The 21,112-nt window shown below is 44.3% G+C and overlaps 3 protein-coding genes across 6 annotated transcripts in view; 1 reads left to right on the forward strand and 2 right to left on the reverse strand.

Annotated features, from left to right (window-relative positions):
• parn (poly(A)-specific ribonuclease (deadenylation nuclease)) overlaps nt 1-18,171 on the reverse strand; it is a 160,146-nt gene extending 141,975 nt beyond the window's left edge. For all 4 annotated transcript variants that reach the window (XM_070901094.1, XM_070901095.1, XM_070901092.1 and 1 more), the window contains exons 1-5: nt 18,073-18,171; nt 14,158-14,235; nt 9,573-9,652; nt 6,900-6,967; nt 4,239-4,320 (exon numbers count right to left, since the gene is read on the reverse strand). In XM_070901094.1, the coding sequence (XP_070757195.1) occupies nt 4,239-4,320; nt 6,900-6,967; nt 9,573-9,652; nt 14,158-14,235; nt 18,073-18,091 (327 nt within the window). In that variant the 5' untranslated portion in view covers nt 18,092-18,171. The remainder of the gene's footprint in view (nt 1-4,238; nt 4,321-6,899; nt 6,968-9,572; nt 9,653-14,157; nt 14,236-18,072) is intronic.
• Nucleotides 1-21,112, forward strand: part of cops3 (COP9 signalosome subunit 3) — a 283,931-nt gene that overhangs the window by 145,616 nt on the left and 117,203 nt on the right. The window lies entirely within an intron of this gene.
• On the reverse strand, nt 2,304-4,229 carry LOC139281127 (uncharacterized). The gene is made up of 3 exons (XM_070901102.1): nt 3,581-4,229; nt 3,294-3,456; nt 2,304-3,080 (listed from the first exon to the last, which is right to left on the reverse strand). The coding sequence occupies exons 1-3, from the start codon at nt 3,725-3,727 to the stop codon at nt 2,680-2,682; spliced, it is 711 nt and encodes a 236-aa protein (XP_070757203.1). The 5' UTR covers nt 3,728-4,229; the 3' UTR covers nt 2,304-2,679.

Genomic DNA, 21,112 nt, shown 5'->3' on the forward strand with positions numbered 1-21,112 from the left:
GGTGGAGAATACCGAGGATTTTTTTAGGCGCCGTTTTAGGCGCGAAAAACGGGCGCCCAGCTTGGAGGGGCGCCCGTTTTTTTTCTTGTGGAAACTTAGGCCCTAAATGTCTGATAACATGAGGAAATCATTAAAGTGAATTAAATCCTATCTAAATAGAAGTTGGGAAATAATTAAACCAAAATTATAAAAAGACTTTTGGGCAGCAAAGACAGTGACACAAAAAGGCCCGGTTTTCAAACTTAAAATGAAAGTTTCTTTTCAAAGTTTGTATTCGCTCAGACACGAACCAGTTATGGGCTGTAGCATAAACTAATACAATGCAACAGGCTTCTGCACCTGGTTGCGCCAGATATAAAACATTTTCAGGGTAATTAATGTGCAGTAGATGGGCAATTATTTGCCAGCACATTCATTTGAATGAGGAGGTGGAACATGCAGTCGGAATTTGACTGATCGCAAATTCAGCAACTTAACACATGCACTATCCCGAACTTGCAGTCAATTTCAAAGGCAGTATGACAGAATATTCAGAGTACACCTTTATACCGGCCACAAATTCAGGGCCATTAAATGTTAACAAATGCATTTTCTGATGTTTTTGGGAAGGGACTACACTTGAACAGTTAACACTGGTGCTGACTGACCTGCTGAGCGTTTCCAGTATTTGCCAGTTTTGATTCAGTTCCTTCAATTGTTTTGCTGTTTGTGAATTTTGGGACTTGGGAAATTAATGCAACAGATGTTATGAGCAACAATAATTAGTCAACTACAGGTAATGTGGCTGAAAACGTTTGGGCCAGTTTCTAAATAAAACCATTGGAGATCACAATTTGTTCAAAATTATCTCAATATTTCATTACTATTGCAACAATTTTCCCATCAACACAAGATCAGGGATGAATAATATTGCTCAGACAAATCCATGAGGGAAAAACGGGAGAAATTGCTTTTGTATAGTGCCTGCCACAGCCTCAGGATGGCCTGAATCCACTGCTTCACTGCCAATTAGTTATTTTTAAAGTCATTTTGGTTGGGTGAGTAATGTTAGCCTAGGCACTGAAAGAACTCAATGCTCTTCTAAGTGCATGGCATCTTTTGCCTCCACCGTGTCTCAGTCAAAAGTATAAATCTGGGGTGCATTGATTGTACTCACATCGCCTTGCGAGCACCTTTGGAGGATTCAGAGATGTACAACAGAAAAGGCTTCACTCCGTGAATGTGCAGCTCGTGTGTGACGACATGCATCACATCATGTCAGTTGATGCGAGATACCCTGGGAGCACCCATGATGCGCTCATCTTACACGAGAGCATTATATCTGCCATGTTTCAGCAGCAGTCAGAAGGGCAGAGCTGGCTGCTGGGAGACAAAGGGTACGGCCTCACCACCTGGCTCATGACGCCCCTATGCATAACCCAGACGGAAGCTGACTGGAATAGAACATATTGCACATTGCGACGCGCAGCACAAGAGAGAGGACCATTGGCATCTTGAAACAGCGTTTCCATGCCTGGACCATTCCGGAGGCTACTTGCAATATTCCCCTGAGATTGTCGGTCAGTTCACTGTTGTGTGCTGCATAACTTAGCCATCATAAGGCAGCAGCAGCTGGTTGAAGAAGACCCACCTGAAGTGCGAGTAACTGATGAGGAGGAACATGCAGATGACGAGGACGAGGATGCCATGCAACTATCTGAACCTGAAGCACGGTGGCGGAGGAGGGTGGGCCGTCGTTCCCCTTTAACGATTGCTCAAGCTTTGCGCCAGCAGCTTATCCGTGAACGCTTTTCTGCCTGAAGGTTCAGCGGAAACGATTCCATATGGACCAGGTTTACTGTTTGGACCTGTTCCATAATGTTGTGTTGTGTTAATCGAAATGATTCTTCTTCAGTTCAAAAAGTTATGTTAATAATGGAACAAATAATGGAAATGATTCAGTTATAATTTAAAATGTATTTTATTCAAAAGGTTAACACTTGTTTGTACTTAACTTAAATAAAAATATTCTTGTATCAAACTTTAAAGTTTTCAGTTAAGATCACTTACGAACTTTTAAACTTGTAAATTTACATAACTTATCAAAAAAATTTAATTTGAGAACAGTTACAACAGTAACAATAATAACAGCAAAGAAAGGCTGCACCCATCTCTCCTCAACATTATTCCAAGACCGCCCGCTGCGCTAGGTCTTGTTGACTCCACCCCTGCCCGCAGGTGGTGCAGCATTTCTTGGGTTGGTACCAAACTTATTCTTTCGAACATCTCGGGTAATGCGCACCTGTTGATGGGGGGGGGGGGGGGGGGGGGGGGCGGCGGTAATGTGGAGGGCCCGGCTTGGGGCTCTTCAGAGGCTGGTCTGGGGATTGGAGTGGGAGTGGCAGTTGATTCTGTCAATGGGCGCAAGGTCTGGACGTGTTCCCTTATTGCAGCAGCTAACTCCAACATTCCCTCCCTCATGTCCTCATGTTCACCAACAGCGTGCCAACTACCTGTAACATTCCCTCCCTCATGTGCCAGAACAGCGTTCCCATTTCTTGCCAGTATGTTGTTACTTCTCCCGACGGTCCAAATACCACATCACCCACCCCACTGATAGTGCCCAGGAGTGATCATGGAAGGTCAATGCTCTCCGCACTCATTGCCATCATCTGAACCACATCTGTTAGATCCTGCACCTCAGGAGAGCGCAGTCGAGCTCTCCTTCCCCTCCTCATCCTGGGTGTGCCTCGCTGCATCCCACTGGGACCCACAGGCTCGGACGGTGGGGCCTTGGGTTTGCCTCACTGCATCCCCACTGGAATCCCCAGCATAGGACTGTGAGAAACCATGGAATGTTCCAACACTCGTACCACTGAGGAAAGGGGCTGGTACCTCAATGGGCGGCACCTGCACTTCCTCCAGAGTGTGTACAACAGTGAGGGCTTCATCCATCACGTCACCCTGCCCCTCTCTCTCACCCCCACCCCCATGCTCTTGGTCTAGAAAGTGGGATTGGAAGATGTTCTCCTCTTCAGGCTTGTCCGCGTCTGAATCATCTTCTGTATCGGCTTCAGCCTCGTCAGGGTTGGCCTCAAGTTCTGCAAAATATAACAGAACAGACAAATGGTTAGCTGCAGAGGAGGGGGCAGGGTGGCATGAGTAGGCTCAAACAGCAGGCTCATTTGAAGGACCATGCTGAATGATAACACCTTGCATCACTGATGGAGGCATCAGCTATGAACCGAAGCATGGCTAGCCCACGCAGTACTTAACATTTAGCAAAGCCAGACTGTGGAATTTGCAGGACTTACCCTCTCCCTCGAGTGTGGGCCCAGCTTGTGCAGTGGTGGTTGCTTTTCTCCAGGCAGGACCCATCAAAGCAGCGACCCAGTCTTCCAAGGGTGTCAGTGGGTGCAGAATTGCTAGGCCTCCTCCTGTTCGAGTTCTTTCCCTTTTGCTGTGTGCCACCTTCCTCTGCAAAGATGAAAATATAACTTTTTAGAGAGCGTCTCTTTCTGCTGGGTGGGACATATACAGCAGGTCACATTTACAATTGCAATTCCATCGAATAAATGAAAATATTACTTATACTAATTACTTGACCAAGGTCCTGCCACTTCTTTTTGCACTGGCCTCCAGACCTCGGGGTGGTCACCATTGCTGAGTAATCTTCTGCAAGTTGGTTCCAGCGTTTCTTCATTTCTTTTGGTAAAACTTTTGTGACCTCTGCTGGTGTCCAGCTCATGCAATCTGGCCTCAATTACAGTAACTAGTGCCTCCACTTCATCCTGCAAGAAATTCTTGGTCCTTGAGTCGCATTGCATATTGCATTGCAGCTCCGATTTTTCCAAATGAGAATTAAAGTTCTCGCATGTAACTGGCTCTTTAAAAATGGCCGAATGCAGACCGGGAGCTGTACTGGGCATGCGTGCCCATAGCAGTCATGTCAAAAACTTTGTTCTTTCTCCCTGCACATGCGCAGAAAGGGGGGGTGGCATCATTTTTTCGGCACAGACATTAGGCTCCACCCCCCGAAGCTAAAGGACAGGCTGCGCGGTGCCAATTTCAAAAAATAGAACGGGGAAACTTACTAGTTTTTTTTTGGAGTAGTCGGGGCCAGAAAAGACAGGCGTAACTCTTGCAATACGCCAAAAAACGGCATTGGGGAAAATTGAGCCCTTAATGTGCACTCCTGTCAGCAGCACACCCATTTTCACCCAACACCATCAACACTTCACCAAATCATTTTTTCTTACCTGGCAAACAAACTTAACATCAGGCGAATTTCTAGAAAGTGGTTTTGGAAACACGTAGAAGTTAAAAGTCTTCATTGTGTGTCTGTCAACCAAAAACAAATATGAATAAAAACTTAGGTTTTAGAACTTGCCCTCATGGGGAAAGGCATCATTTGTGATACTATTAAGCCATATAGGTCTGAAGTAGCCAGGTAATTCAAACTGGGTTTATACAATCTGTCCTTATAATTTAACCCCTTGAGCCTTCAGTATTATTCTACACAAAGAGTGGTGAGAATGTGGAACTCACTACCATGGGGAGTGGTTGAAGCAAATAGTATAGATGCATTTAAGGGGACGCTGGACAAGCATAAGAGGGAGAAGGGAATAGAGGGCTATGCTGATAGATTTAGATGAGGACAGACGAGAGGAGGCTCGAGTGGAGCATAAACGCTGGCATGGACTGGTTGGGCCGAATGGCCGGTTTGTATTTTCCAACAGTCTATTGACTCTGGATCGGTTCCTATGGACTGGAGGGTAACTAATGTAACACCACTTTTTAAGAAAGGAGGAAGAGAGAAAACGGGGAGTTATAGATCGGTTAGCCTGACATCAGTAGTGGGGAAAATGTTGGAATCAATTATTAAAGATGAAATAGCAGCACATTTGGAAAGCAGTGACGGGATCGGTCCAAGTCAGCATGGATTTATGAAAGGGAAATCATGCTTGACAAATCTTCCAGAATTTTTTGAGGATGTAATTGGTAGAGTGGACAAGGAAGAACCAGTGGATGTGATGTATTTGGACTTTCAAAAGGCTTTTGACAAGGTCCCACACAAGAGATTGGTGTGCAAAATTAAAGCACATGGTATTGGGGGTAATGTACTGACATGGATAGAGAACTGGTTGGCAGACAAGAAGCAGAGAGTTGGGATAAACGGGTCCTTTTCAGAATGGCAGGCAGTGACTAGTGGGGTACCGCAGGTCTCAGTGCTGGGACCCCAGCTATTTACAATATACATTAATGATTTGGATGAGGGAATTGAGTGTAATATCTCCAAGTTTGCAGACGACACTAAGCTGGGTGGTGGTGTCAGCTGTGAGGTGGACGCTAAAAGGCTGCAGGGTGACTTGGACAGGTTAGGTGAGTGGGCAAACGCGTGGCAGATGCAGTATAATGTGGATAAATGTGAGGTTATCCACTTTGGTGGCAAAAACACGAAGACAGAATATTATCTGAATGGCGGAAGATTAGGAAAAGGGGAGACCTGGGTGTCACGGTACATCAGTTATTGAAAGCTGGCATACAGGTACAGCAGGCAGCGAAGAAGACAAATGGTATGTTGGCCTTCATAGCTAGGGAATTTGAGTATAGGAGCAGGGAGGTCTTACTGCAGTTATACAGGGCCTTGGTGAGGCCTCACCTGGAATATTGTGTTCAGTTTTGGTCTCCTAATCTGAGGAAGGACGTTCTTGCTGTTGAGGGAGTGCATTGAAGGTTCACCAGACTGATTCCCGGGATAGCAGGACTGACATATGAGGAGAGACTGGATCAACTGGGCCTGTATTCACTGGAGTTTAGAAGGATGAGAGGGGATCTCATAGAAACATATAAAATTCTGACGGTACTGGACAGGTTAGATGCAGGAAGAATGTTCCCGATGTTGGGGAAGTCCAGCACCAGGGGACATTGTCTAAGGATAAAGGGTAAGCCATTTAGGACTGAGATGAGGAGAAACTTCTTCACTCAGAGAGTTGTTAACCTGTGTAATTCCCTACCACAGAGAGTTGCTGATGCCAGTTCATTGGATATATTCAAGAGAGAGTTAGATATGGCCCTTACGGCTAAAGGGATCAAGGGGTATGGAGAGAAAGCAGGAAAGGGGTACTGAAGTGAATGATCAGCCATGATCTTATTGAATGGTGGTGCAGGCTCGAAGGGCCAAATGGCCTACTCCTGCACCTATTTTCTATGTTTCTATGTATCATGCATCAGATGTAATCCTATGTAAAAAGCCACTGAGCTCCTCCCCATGACATTTTTAGGTTCTCTTGAACTGCCGGTATTTTCCCACTCTTTTCTCCATTGAAAACAGATAAAGTACTTATTTAACAAGTCTGTCATTTCCTTATTGCCCATTATAATCTTGCCTACTTCTATTGTTAATGGGCCCATATACCCCTTTACCACTCTAGATTATAAGATCATTTCCTGTTAGCTTTGATATTCCTTGCAAGTTCTTTTTCCATATACCCATCTTGGACATCTTATTTTCCTTGAATTCCTTGGTTTCCTTTTATAGCTCTGTCAGTCCATTGGATTTGCACTTTTTCTTGCAAGAGCAAGCATTTTCTTTTAGCTTGATATGGTTTCTTATCTGGTTTGCGGACTATGGCTGCTGAACTACACAAGCAAAGTCTTTGCCTTGTAGGCGTATAATGGTTTTGTAAATGTCAGGTGGAGAGAGAACGAATCTCATTTGTTGTTTCCTTCAGGATAAAACAGCTCAATCATTGTGTAGTCACATGAAAAATGTTTACTTGGATAGTTACCACGAGGGCACGTGGCATCCATAAAACTGTACTCCAGCAAAAGTCAGAAAATTCAGGAAGAAAAGGCGAGATAATTGACAGAAACTTAGTACTCATTAAACATGAAAACAAGTGCAAAAATAAACCCACCTGTTCTCTGCAGAATCATACTTAAATGTGCAAAGTCCAAATTGAAACAGCAGGAAGTCCATGGAATGCTACAAGAAAACAAGTAATATTTCATTCTTTTGAATGCAGATTCATCATTCTGGTCAGCAACACTTAACAAACGTGGAAGCTTTTTAACATCTTTCTGCTGTCTATAATTAAACAGACAGTCTCAACTCCAGTCCCAGTGAATCCAAGATTCATAATCAAATACTGCCCACAGTTGTGGCACTAATAGGAACTACATGGGCAGTTTCACTCAGAGACATGTAGGAAATGGAAGTGCTATACTGATGCAGTGGGATGGACTGTTTGGAAGTGGGTTTGAACTAAATTGTCATAGCAGTGCGGGTGGACTTCACTTCCCAGAACTGATCTGGGAATGCTGATACTGGGTGGCAAGAGTAAAAAAAAAAAACAGTCCAGTCTCCTGCATCGACATTCCTCAATTTGCTAACCACAAAGGAAAATAAATCTCCTAATGGCCTAGGACAGTATAAATTTAAAAAGCCAAAAGTTCTCGAACAAATGGCATTCAAAAGGTGCAAAGTTAGAACAACTAGGGAAAACTGTACTTTTAAGTTTTACAGTGATAGTGATATGTACAGAAGACAACTCAAGTCGCTGGAGATATATCACCAACGATGTCTCCGCAAGATCCTACAAATCCCCTGGGAGGACAGGCACACCAACATCGGTATCCTCGCCCAGGCTAACATCCCCAGCATTGAAGCACTGCCCACACTCAATCAGCTTCGCTGGGCAGGCCACATAGTTCGCATGCCAGACACGGGACTCCCAAAGCAAGTGCTCTACGGGTAACTCCTTCACGGCAAACGAGCCAAAGGTGGGCAGCGGAAACGTTACAAGGACACCCTCAAAGCCTCCCTGCTAAAGTGCGACATCACCACTGACACTTGGAAGTCCCTGGCCAAAGACTGCCCTAAGTGGAGTCTCAACACCGAGAGCGTGCAGAAATCAAGCGCAGGCAGCGGAAAGAGCGTGCGCAAACCAGTCCCACCCATCCCTTCCCTCAACGACTATCTGTCCCACCTGTGACAGAGTCTATTGCTCTCGTATTGGACTGTTCAGCCACCAAAGAACTCACTTCAGGAATGGAAGCAAGTCTTCCTCGATTCCGAGGGACTGCCTATGATGATGATGATGATGATCCCATTCTGGCTTGTGAACATCACAAACAGAATTGTGTGTAAATTTTAGCGCACCATCACATCACCCAGTGAGAGGCAACCCTTAGTTACCACCGACTTGTGTATCAATGATCTAATCACTTGCACAGTTAACTCCCCACCAGCCATTTATCACAATAGAAACTTGGATGGGAAAAGTAGTATTGTGCATTATAATAGGACTAGTTCCAGGGGACAAATTAAGAAGTTGGAGATCTTTAGCTAGTTTTAGGCTTGCATGTATGCAGTCAGGGAACATTCCCTTCCTACATTTGTAATGTAGTCCCCCATCTGAGTTATTCTACACAAGCACAAAAAGTATAATATACTAGAGTCAGGACTCGCAACAAAAAGGTGATGATCAGCAGTCTGTGCACTTACTACCTCTACAAATCATCAAGATTACAGAACCGTAAAGGGAAGTAGAAATGGAACATCAGACAGTTGGAGGTTATCTTATTCCACTGGACAACATGGAAGCTAACAATGTCTTCCAAATTTAAAAAAGAGTATTTCACAAATTTTAAGAGAGCACACAAACAAGTAGCAGCGCACAAGAGATTCGAAACCTTTGATGTCTTGCAACTACACTCCACTTGCCTGGATGTGTGCAGCTCCAAAAACACAAGAAGCTCGGCACCATCCAGGACATAGCAGCCCGCTTGATTGGCACCCCATCCACCACCTTAAAACATTCACTCCCTCCATCACCGGCGTACAGTGGCTGCAGTGTGTACCATCTACAAGATGCAATGCAGCAACTCGCTAGCACCTCCAAATCCAGTGACCTCTACCACCTAATAGGACAAGGGAAGCAGACACATAGGAACACCATCACCTGCAAGTTCCCCTCCAAGTTGCCCACCATCGTGACTTGGAAATACATTGTCGTTCCTTCATAGTCGTCGAGTCAAAATCCTGGAACTCCCTCCCCAACAGCAGTGTGGGAGTACCTTCACCACAAGGACTGCAGCGGTTCAAGCAGTTAGCTCATCACCACCTACTCAAGGGCAATTAGAGATGGGCAATAAATGCTGGTCTTGCCAACAACGCCCACATCCCAGGAACGAATAAAAAAAAGCTACTGTGGAACTTGCATCACAACAATGACAACGCATTAGAACATGAATATTGTTGGGATAAAGAGTGCTGTGGGTGTTACTCAACCATTAGAAATACTCTTCAACTTCAACCTTCCCCAAACCTCTTTCTTTCCCTGCCCTGACCCCTTAATGTAAAAACATTCCTCCTACTTTAGGGCATCGCAGTACTGTATTTGGTGCCTTTGTAGCTGCTATTATTGGCACTCTTTAAAGAGGAACTCACTTCATGCTCTCCTCCATCCACCAATGCCCATTCCTTCTCTATGCTCAGTTATGAACGAACAAGCCCAGTTTGGCATTTTGCACAACTTGCAGACTTTGACTGCTTCCAACAGTTACAATTTTTAAAATGCTCTGCTTACCTTTTTCAGCTTTTGATATCTTTCTTCTGGTGTGTCCAAGCCATTTGTCAGTGTGCTTACTGAAGGTCCATCACTTATTCCTGAAACGAAAAGAAAGGACATGGTGCAATTTTTAACTAATTACCATCATACAAATGTAAACAGATATGTGAAAATCCCACATTCCTCTCACTTCAGGTTGAAATACGGAACTGCAATGTGCAACACTGAACTACATACACATGCTTCGCTGCAATGATGATTTGTACAAGAACCAATGTTTGCTGAGCCTAATCCACTGCAGGGGGAGAGGGCATGCCGGCAAGAACCAGACTAGTATAGTTTGCATGACTAACTGCAGAAAGGGGAATTCCCCAATGCGTTGCAGTGCTGACTTCCCCAAAAGAACATGGGGCTGAAGGAGCTGTGACGTATCTTAATCCAACTGAGTAATGCCTGGATTGGAGGGATACCAAGCAGTCTGGGAGTAATTCTGGTAATCTCGCAACACAAATTTGCCCCCTTCACAACACTCCTGATCCCTGACCCAACTGAATTCCAAAAACCGACCAAATTGCTTCAGCCTTTGAACCCACATTGCTCCAAACAAAAAAGTACATATATGGCCAAAAATGCAATATTGTACTCCTCCTGAAGCAGATCATAAAAATATACAATAGAATCAAACATTGTGCACATGAATTAAACTTTAATTAGGGGAAAAATAAAATCTGCTGCTCTCAGCCAGGGTCTTACAATTCATTAGCTTAAACTTTACTTCTCATAGCAAAGCAAAGCAACAGCAAAACCTCTGCCCAAACCTGCTCACTATGGCTTCAAACCTACCTCAAATTGCCCCAAGTGCTGCAGATATGACAGCAACTATGGATCCAAGGTTGTTTCCTTCTTATTTTCTCTATATTCTCCTCTCTCTTATTTGCTAGCTTTCATCTCCTTGGATCCCAGTTGCTGGTAAGTATCTTGCTGAAATCACCATTGTAACCAACAATAGAATTCAGGCAAATCCAATGGCTACACTGCAGCATCAACACATACACCTGCAATACACTTCCACCTACAAAATGCTTACCCCAGAGGCTTTTTGCAAACTTCCTCCAACATTTTTGCATACAAGTTAGAGTAAAGGAATGGAAACATAGAAAGTAGGTGCAGAAGTAGCCATTCGGCCCTTCGAGCCTGCACCACCATTCAATATCATGGCTGATTCCTGCATACCCCTTGATCCCTTTAGCCGTAAGGGCCACATCTAACTCCCTTTTGAGTGTATCTAACGAACTGGCCTCAACAACTTTCTGTGGTGGACAATTCCACAGATTCACAATTCTCTGAATGAAGAAGTTTCTCCTCATCTCAGTCCTAAATGGCTTACCTCTTATCCCCAGACTGTGACCCCTGGTTCTGGACTTCCCAACATCGGGAACATTCTTCCTGCATCTAACCTGTCCAATCCTGGTAGAATTTTACATATTTCTATGAGATCCCCTCTCATTCTTCTAAACTCCAGTGAATATAAGCCTAGTCGATCCAGTCTTTCTTCATATGTCAGTCCTGACATCCCAGTGAACCTTCGCTGCACTCCCTCAATAGCAAGAATGTCCTTCCTCAGATTAGGAGACTAAAACTGCACACAATACTCAAGGTGTGATCTCATCAATGCCTTGTGCAACTGCAGTAAGACCTCCCTGTTCCTATACTCAAATCCCCTTAGCTAACATAGGTCCCTTGCAGTTGGATTCAGGTGAATTTATAATGGGGAACAAAGAAATGGCAGACCAATTGAACAAATACTTCGGTTCTGTCTTCACGAAGGAAGACACAAATAACCTTTCGGATGTACTAGAAGACAGTGGGTCTAGTGAGAAGGAAAAACTGAAGGATATCCTTATTAGGCGGGAAATTGCGTTACGGAAATTGATGGGATTGAAGGCTGATAAATCCCCAGGGCCTATTAGTCTGCATCCCAGAGTACATAAGGAAGTGGCCCTAGAAATAGTGGATGCATTGGTGATCATTTTTCAACCGTCTATTGGCTCTGGATCAGTTCCTATGGCCTGGAGGGTAGCTAATGTAACAGCACTTTTTTTAAAAAGGAGTGTGAGAGAGAAAACAGGTAATTATGGACCGGTTAGCCTGACATCAGTAGTGGGGAAAATGTTAGAATCAATCATTAAGGATGAAATAGCAGCGCATTTGGAAAGCAGTGACAGGATCGGTCCAAGTCAGCGTGGATTTATGAAAGGGAAATCATGCTTGACAAATCTTCTGGAATTTTTTGAGCATATAACTAGCAGAGTGGACAAGGGAGAACCAGTGGATGTGGTGCATTTGGACTTTCAAATGGCTTTTGACAAGGTCCCGCACAAGAGATTGGCATGCAAAATCAAAACACATGGTATTGGGGGTAATGTGCTGACGTGGATAGAGAATTGGTTGGCAGACAGGAAGCAGAGAGTCGGGATAAACGGGCCCTTTTCAGAATGGCAGGCAGTGACTAGTGGAGTGCCTCAGGGCTCAGTGCTGGGACCCCAGCTCTTTACAATATACATTATCGATTTAGATGAAGGAATTGAGTGTAATATCTCCAAGTTTGCAGATGACACTAAACTGGGTGGGGGTGTGAGTTGTGAGGAGGATGCTAAGAGGCTGCATGGTGACTTGGACAGGTTAGGTGAGTGGGCAAATGCATGGCAGATGCAGTATAATGTGGATAAATGTGAGGTTATTCATTTTGGGGGCAAAAACACGAAGGCAAATTATCATCTGAATGGCGACAGATTAGGAAAAGAGGAGGTGCAACGAGATCTGGGTGTCATGGTTCATCAATCATTGAAAGTTGGCATGCAGGTACAGCAGGCAGTGAAGAAGGCAAATGGTATGTTGGCCTTCATAGCTGGGGGATTTGAGTATAGGAGCAGGGAGGTCTTACTGCAGTTGTACAGGGCCTTGGTGAGGCCTCACCTGGAATATTGTGTTCAGTTTTGGTCTCCCAATCTGAGGAAGGATGTTCTTGCTATTGAGGGAGTGCAGCGAAGGTTCACCAGACTGATTCCAGGGATGGCTGGACTGACATATGAGGGGAGACTGGATCATCTGGACCTTTATTCACTGGAGTTTAGAAGGATGAGAGGGGAATCTCATAGAAACGTATAAGATTCTGACTGGACTGGACAGGTGAAATGCAGGAAGAATGTTCCCGATGTTGGGGAAGTCCAGAACCAGGGGATATAGTCTTACGATAAGGGGACTGAGATGAGGAGAAACTTCTTCACTCAGAGTTGTTAACCTGTGGAATTCCCTGTTGCAGAGAGTTGTTAGATGTATTCAAGAGGGATTTGGATATGGCCCTACGGCTAAAGAGATCAAGGGGTATGGCGAGAAAGCAGGAAAGGGGTACTGAGGGAATGATCAGCCATGATCTTATTGAATGGCGATGCAGGCTCGAAGGGCCGAATGGCCTACTCCTGCAACTATTTTCTATGTTTCCTGCCTGCTGTACCTGCATGCCAACTTTCAATAACTGATGTACCACGACACCCAGGTCTTGTTGCACCTCCCCTTTTACTAATCTGTCACCATTCAGATAATAATCTGCCTTCCTGTTTTTGCAACCAAAGTGGATAACCTCACACTTATCCACATTATACTGCCTCTGCCATGCATTTTCCCATTCACCTAACCTGTCCAAGTCCCCCCTGCAGCCTCCTAGCATCCTCCTCGCAGCTCGCACTGCAACCCAGCTTAGTGTCATCTGCAAACTTGGAGATATTACATTCAATTCCTTCGTCTAAATCATTAATGTATATTGTAAATAGCTGGGGTCCCAACACTGACCCTTGCTGTACCCCACTAGTCACTGCCATTCTGAAAAGGACCAGTTTATCCCGACTCTCTGCTTCCTGTCTGCCAGCCAGTTCTCTATCCACTTCAATACATTACCCCCAATACCATTTGCCTTAATTTTGCACACTAATCTCTTGTGTGGGACCTTGTCAAAAGCCTTTTGAAAGTCCAAATACACCACATTCACTGGTTCTCCCTTATCCACGCTACTAGTTACGTCCTCAAAAAATTCTAGAAGATTTGTCAAGCATGATTTCCCTTTCATAAATCCATGCTGACTTGGACCGATCCTGTCACTGCTTTCCAAATGCACTGCTATTACATCTTTAATAATTAATTCCAACATTTTCCCCACTACCGATGTCAGGCTAACCGGTCTATAATTCCCTGTTTTCTCTCCCTCCTTTTTTAAAAAAGTGCGGTTACAATGGACCAGTGACTTTGTCCAGATCATCGTCATCTCTGCTCAACAGCGCTTCAGCTGCATGTTAAAACCTGCAGCTACAAATTAAAGTTACAAATAAATAATTTTGAATTTATCTACAGACAGTTTAATCTAATAAAAATAGGAATGTCAGAAAAATTTCAAGTCCTTCAGCCCATATATGTTACTATAGCATCCGATGCCGGTTTAAGGATCTGATTTGAAAATTATTCATTTTCATTCTTCCCAAAACAGATATCTTTCCAAAAAAAATGATGAATGCAAGAGGCTTTACATTACTATGGGTCATTCTATCAATACCTGAAAATTCCCCATCAATTGCTAGAAAATCAGCTTCTTCAATAGCTTCATATATTAGGTTTAGCCGCTCCTTAAAATCTGTTGAAAAACCACAATTATATATTATACAGTATTACAAAGTATTTACGGCACATACAGGCCATTCGGCCAAACAGGTCCATGTCTGTGTTTACGCTCCATACCAGCCTCCTCCAAACCTTCATCTAACCCCATCAACATATCCTTCTATTCCTTTCTCCCTCGTATGCTTATCTAACTTCCCCTTCAATGCATCTATGCTAGTCACCTTAGCGACTCCTTGTGGTAAAAGTTCCACATTCTAACCACTCTCTGGGTAAAGAAGTTTCTCTTGAATTCCCTAATGGATTTATTAGTAATTATCTAATATTTACAGCCCCTAGTTATTGTCTCCTGCCAAGTGGAATCATCTTCTCCACATCTACCCGATCAAACCCTTTCATAATCATAAAGAGTTCAGGTCACCCTCAGCGTTTTCTTTTCCAGATGAAATTAATTATTCTTCTAACAATTAAGATAACACCCTATTTCAATTTTTTTTTTTTTAAAGTGTCTTTGAATTGTACTATACAGTATTTTTTATTCGATTGGGCATCATACATAAGTGAGGGTAACACAGGAAACTCATCAGTTAAAAGGGAACAGTCTATTCTTTACAAATGGCAGTATACCCTTTAAAAGATAATTAACAAGTCATAACCACCTCCAATCACCAACTCTGCACTACTTTCCAAAAGTCATCAGTAAGTTTATTTGGCATTACATTAGCTGGCACAGCATTGCAAATCTTAGCTGCACAATGAGAATAAGCACCAAACAAATGGAACAATCAGATCAATTGCTGGCTCAACCTGTTACAGGGCACCTTGCTAAGTTTTCAGTACCATTAACAGCACATGAATGGCCAACTCATGTTCTGTCAAGCTGCTCCCAATATCAACAGAATATTTCAAGTAAAGTAGAGCCCCAAGAACATCATACCAATTTGATCAAAGAAAGCTGGGAATTTGATCTCATCATTTTAACAATATGCCAGGGGAAAGAAAAAATAAAACTTGACTCCAATTTACCAGATCAGTCCCAACCTGCTCATTTTTACCATAATATTATGCTTGGAAAAAAAAAAGCAATTGAGTAAACGTTAAGGTGTCAGCCGGGTTGGTAGCATTCTTATCTCTGAAACAGATGGTCGTGGGTTTAAGTCCTACTCCAGGGACTGGAGCACACACTAGTGGATTACTGAGAGAATACTAAAGAAAAAAAAAGTCTTGCATTTATATAGCACCATTCAAGACCATCAGACATCTCAAAGTGTTTTAGCGCCAATGAAGTACCTTTAGCATGTGATCTCTATTGTAATGTGGGAAATGCGGCAACCAATTTGCACACAGCAAGCTCCCACAAAGAGCAATGTGATAATGACCAGATAATCCATTTTTTGTTATGTTGGTTGAGGGATAAATATTGGCCAGGACACTGGAGATAATTCCCACGCTCTTCTTCGAAATAGTGCCATAGCATCTTTTACTTCCACCTGGGAAAGCAGACAGGGCCTTGGCTTAACATCTCATTCGAAAGACAGCAGCTCTGAAAGGGCAGCACTCCCTCAGTACTGCACTGGAGTGTTAGCCTAGATTTTTGTGCTCAAGTCCCTAGAGTGGGACTTGAACCCACAACCTTCTGACTCAGATGCGAGAGTGCTACGCACTGAGCTACAGCTGACACAATGCTGCACTGTCAGAGGTGCCATCTTTCTGACAAAACATTAAACCGAGGTCCTGTCTGTCCTCTCAGGTGGACGTAAAAGACTCCACGGCACTATTTCAAAGAGTAGGGGAGTTCTCCCCAGTGTCTTGGCCAATATTTGTCCCTCAACCAACATACAGATTATCCAGTCATTATCTCCTTGTTGTTTGTGGGACCTTGCTGTGCACAAATCAGCTGCCATATTTCCAACATTACAACAATGAGTACACTTAATATTGTCTGTAAAGCACTTTAGGCCATCCTGAGATTATCAAAGATGCTATATAAATGCATGTCTTTCTTTCACACTGAACCCCATTCACCTTTTCATTTCATGTGTTAAAGCCATTTCTTCCTTTCTTACTCAACATACATTGAATTAAAAAGGGTTTAGCCTTCTCAAAAATGAGGGTCAGCATTATACTTTTCATAGCACAGAAAAACACTGAACATGGGTGAGGGTTACACAGTACACAGCAGTGGAACAAAACTCAGAAAAGCTGCTATATTGAAAGATGGCACAGCAGTACTTTTGACTTAATAAACTTAAGATTCCATGTTTTCAAAAACCATCCAAAAATGTTTTGAAACATAGAAACACAGAAAATAGGTGCAGGAGTAGGCCATTCGGCCCTTCGAGCCTGCACCACCATTCAATAAGATCATAGCTGATCATTCCCTCAGTACCCCTTTCTCGCTTTCTCTCCATACCCCTTGATCCTCTTAACCATAAGGGCCATATCTAACTCCCTCTTGAATATATCCAATGAACTGGCATCAACAACTCTCTGCGGCAGGGAATTCCACAGGCCAACAACTCTCTGAGTGAAGAAGTTTCTCCTCATCTCAGTCCTAAATGGCCTACCCCTTATCCTAAGACTATGTCCCCTGGTTCTGGACTTCCCCAACATCGAGAACATTCTTCCTGCATCTAACCTGTCCAGTCCTGTCAGAATCTTAGATGTTTCTATGAGATCCCCTCTCATCCTTCTAAACACCAGTGAATAAAGGCCCAGTTGATCCAGTCTCTCCTTATACGACAGCCCAGCCATCCCTGGAATCAGTCTGGTGAACCTTCGCTGCACTCCCTCAATAGCAAGAATGTCCTTCCTCAGATTAGCAGACCAAAACTAAACACAATATTCCAGGTGAGGCCTCACCAAGGCCCTGTACAACTGCTGCAAGACCTCCCTGCTCCTATACTCAAATCCCCTAGCTGTGAAGGCCAACATATCATTTGCCTTCTTCACCACCTGCTGTACCTGCATGCCAACTTTCAATGACTGATGAACCATGACACCCAGGTCTCGTTGCACCTCCCCTTTTCCTAATCTGCCACCATTCAGATAATATTCTGCCTTCCACTTTTTGCCACCAAAGTGGATAGCCTCACATTTATCCACATTATACTGCATCTGCCCACTCACCTAACAATTATTCACAGTAGAAATATTAAACATTCTACATGCACATTTCAATAAAACAAACTATCACAAGAAAAACTCAGAATCCTTGGAAAGGGCACAGAGAAGACATTACCTGATTAATTATATTACAGATTTTCCTACATTACAACAGTGAATAGATTTCAAAAATTACTTAAGGGGCTGTAAAGTGCTTCGGGACAGCCTGAGGCTATGAAAGATGCTACATAAATGCAAGTCTTTCTTTTTCAGTAGGAATAAAGATGTAATGAAGCTTTAAGCCAGTACCAACAATCGTCCTTTGTATAGTCGTATTAAAGGGACATAAAATGATCTCTTATAATTACTATCCAGTTGATCTGAAGATGATGGAAACGTTTAATAAAAAATGTGCCACTTGCTCTTTGCAGTATTTTATTTCATCGTGATTTTACTGGGCAAAACTAGTTTCACAAGCAGCATGCAGATGTGCTGCAGGTTATTGCACCGAGCCCTGTGAATGGGTTCCGCTCCGCAGCCCCCGCGCCCAACACACTGGTTACTGGGAGCCGGACCTGCCGTGCATTCATCCAACACTTTACCCCGCTAACCCGGGCCTTCGCCGAGAATGAAGCGGCAGCTCCATAATGGCCCAGCGTCCGGGCTTCAATCCATCCCGCCATCACCGCCCTTGTGGGCCCGCTACCGGTGCTTCACGAGGAGTCAGGCTCGCCTCTCGCACACTTACTCTGCCGGGTGATCTCCATGGTTGCAAAGCCCGGGCCCAGACAAACCCTCCGCACCGGAACAGCACCGCCACCTTCAACCTTTGCACTTTAACCCTCGATTCACACTCACTTCCGGTGAACACAACAAACAGGTGGTTATTATCACTCAACTGGAACTCAGCCACCAGCATCACTCACACTGAATATTGCTCATCAAGATTAAAGTCCAGGCACACACATACACACTAGATGTAATATTATTATTTAATTTTAGACTCCATCCCTCTCCTTATCATCTATCTGAGGCTAATCATCATCATCATCATAGGCAGTCCCTTGAAATCAAAGAAGACTTGCTGCCACTCTCAAAGTGAGTTCTCAGGGGGCTGAACAATCCAATACGGGAATTACAGTCTGTCACAGATCGGACAGTCGTTGAAGGAAAGCGTGGGTGGGACATCTGGTTTGCCGCACGCTCCTTCCACTGCCTGCGCATGTTTTCTGAGGTGCTCAGCGTCCTCCCGGATGCTCTTCCTCCACTTAGGGCGGTCTTTGGCCAGGGATTCCCAGGTGTCGGTGGGGATGTTGCACTTTATTAAGGAGGCTTTGAGGGTGTCCTTGAAAAGTTTCCTCTGTCCACCTGGGGATTGCTTGCCGTGTAGGAGTTTCGAGTAGAGCGCTTGCTTTGGGAGTTTTGTGTCAGGCATGCGGACAATGTGGCCGGCCCAACGGAGCTGGTCGAGTGTGGTCAGTGCTTCAATGCTGGGGATGTTGGCCTGATCAAGAACACTGATGTTAGTGCGTCTATCCTTTCAGGAGATTTGTGGAGACATCATTGGCAGTATTTCTCCAGCGATTTGAGGTGTCTACTGTATGTGGTCCATGTCTTTGAGCCATACAGGAGGGTGGGTATTACTACAGCCCTGTAGACCGTAAGCTTGGTGCCAGATTTGAGGGCCTGGTCATCGAACACTCTCTTCCTCGGGCGACCGAAAGCTGCTGGTGGCGGTGTTGGACCTCGTCATTGATGTCTGCCCTTGCTGATATTAGGCTCACAAGGTATGGAAAGTGGTCCACATTGTCCAAGGGCCGCGCTGTGGATTTTGATGACCGGTGGTGGGGGGGGGGGTGGGGTGGCAGTGCTGTGTGGCAGGGTCAGGTTGGTGGGGGACTTTCTGTTCGCAAAGCTTCTAAATCAGCCTGTTAGCAACCTAGGTGTTACATTTGACCCTGAAGTGAGCTTCCGGCCACATAACGGCGGCATAACTAAAAGTGCCTATTTCCACCTCCATAACATTGTCCGCCCCGGCCTCTGCCCCTGCCTCAGCTCATCTGCTGCTGAAACCCTCATCCATGCTTTTGTTACCTCTAGACTTGACTACTCCAACACGCTGCTGGCTGGCCTCCCACATTCTACGCTACGTAAATTTGAGGTCATCCAAAACTTGGCAGCCCGTGTCCTAAATTGCACCGTCCCGATTCGCCATCATCTCTGTGTTCGCTGACTTAAGTTGGCTCCTGGTTAAGTAACGCCTCGATTTCAAAATTCTCATCCTTGTTTACAATTCTCTCCATGGTCTCATCCCTCCCTATCTCTGTAATTTCTTTCAACTTCACAATCCCATGAGATGTCTGCGCTCTTCACATTCTGCCCCTTGAGCATCCCTGATTATAACTGCTCAACCATTGGTGGCTGTGCCTTCAGCCGCCTGGGCCCCAAGCTCTGGGACTCCCTCCCTAAACCTCTCTGCCGCTCTACCTCTCTTTCCTCCTTTAAGACCCGCCTTAAAACCTACCTCTGACCAAGCTTTTGGTCATCTGCCGTAATTTCTTCAAATGTGGCTCGGTGTCAAATTTATCTGTTTTGTTTTATAACACTGCTGTGAAGCGCTTTGGGACATTTTACTATGTTAAAGGCGCTGTATAAATAAAAGCTGTTGTTGTTTCCTTTGTTTTACGGTTTAGTTCATTATTAGGTGTGCTCCTCTAAAAGGGGCCACTTTTGTTAGATTTATTTTGATGACAGCCCAGTGTCTCCCTACGGTTTTATTAAACTTCCTGCTCTCTCGACCCTATCCCCACTAAATTACTGACCACCCAACTTCCCTTCCTGGCCCCCATGCTAGCTGATATTGTAAATGCTTCCCTCAGGTACTGTCCCCCTCCCTTTCAAATCCATCGTCATCACTCCCCTCCTCAAAAAGCCCACCTTTGACCTTTCTGTCCTTGCAAACTACTGCCCTGTAAATTATTGCGCCTGCATTTAGAATGACTGCCAATGTAAACCCATCACATTGTAAATACATCCTCCTGCCAGTGATGGTGCTGTCATGCTCCAGCCTTGTGTCTCCCAGCTCCTCAGCCTGTATTTCAGAAAAACTCCTGTGCTGTATCCAACTCTATCAGCTTCCCAAATTGCTGTAAGGTTTGTCAAAATATATAAAAATAAGTTCAGAACGTAGGATATTAAAATAGAGTCTGCACTATGTCTGCACCATGGTTCAATTATCCTGTAAGCCTCTTTCACCTGAATACTATACTTGGTCTTCACACCCTATGTACAATGCCACAGTAAACTGATCAGTCAGCATTGAAAATCTGTGCAGCTCATGTAAAATAGGACTTAGTATAATAGGATTTTGGGGGCTTTTGAACAATGAGTGTTTTTTATGAATTACCTTGAAATTGACAAATATATACTAATTTTGCATAATCTGGTATGTTGTGTATGCAATAACTGTTAGACTGGGTACTGTTTAACTCCAAGAGGTATGACCTTGGCTCTGCTTTATTAAGGCCCAAAGTGACTAATATACAAAATGGCTGGCCTTTTATACTTGGGCTGCACACATGTGCATGCAGCCCAATGGCCTCCAGCAGTGACACCATCTAGTGGCTAGTGCTCCCAAAAGTACATACATGACAATACCCTCCTCTGAGATATTAACAGTCTTTTACAAATTGAGACGGTCTGGTGTTTTACGCTCCCGGGTTGACCTCCAGCCTTGGGGGAGTGTTCAGATTCTGTTGTGACTGGTGGCTGCGTGGCTGACCTGGTGG

The sequence above is a fragment of the Pristiophorus japonicus genome, chromosome 15 (assembly GCF_044704955.1).
Source record: "Pristiophorus japonicus isolate sPriJap1 chromosome 15, sPriJap1.hap1, whole genome shotgun sequence".
Taxonomy (NCBI): Eukaryota; Metazoa; Chordata; class Chondrichthyes; family Pristiophoridae; genus Pristiophorus; species Pristiophorus japonicus.

Bases quoted from the DNA above. Each gene is read 5' to 3' on its own strand.
- LOC139281127 (XM_070901102.1), bottom strand. From the start codon at position 3,727: ATGAGCTGGACACCAGCAGAGGTCACAAAAGTTTTACCAAAAGAAATG. The intron at 3,457-3,580 runs GTAATTAGTATA...TCATCTTTGCAG, and splicing joins AGTGGCAGGACCTTGGTCAA to AGGAAGGTGGCACACAGCAA. The intron at 3,081-3,293 runs GTAAGTCCTGCA...TATATTTTGCAG, and splicing joins GCCCACACTCGAGGGAGAGG to AACTTGAGGCCAACCCTGAC.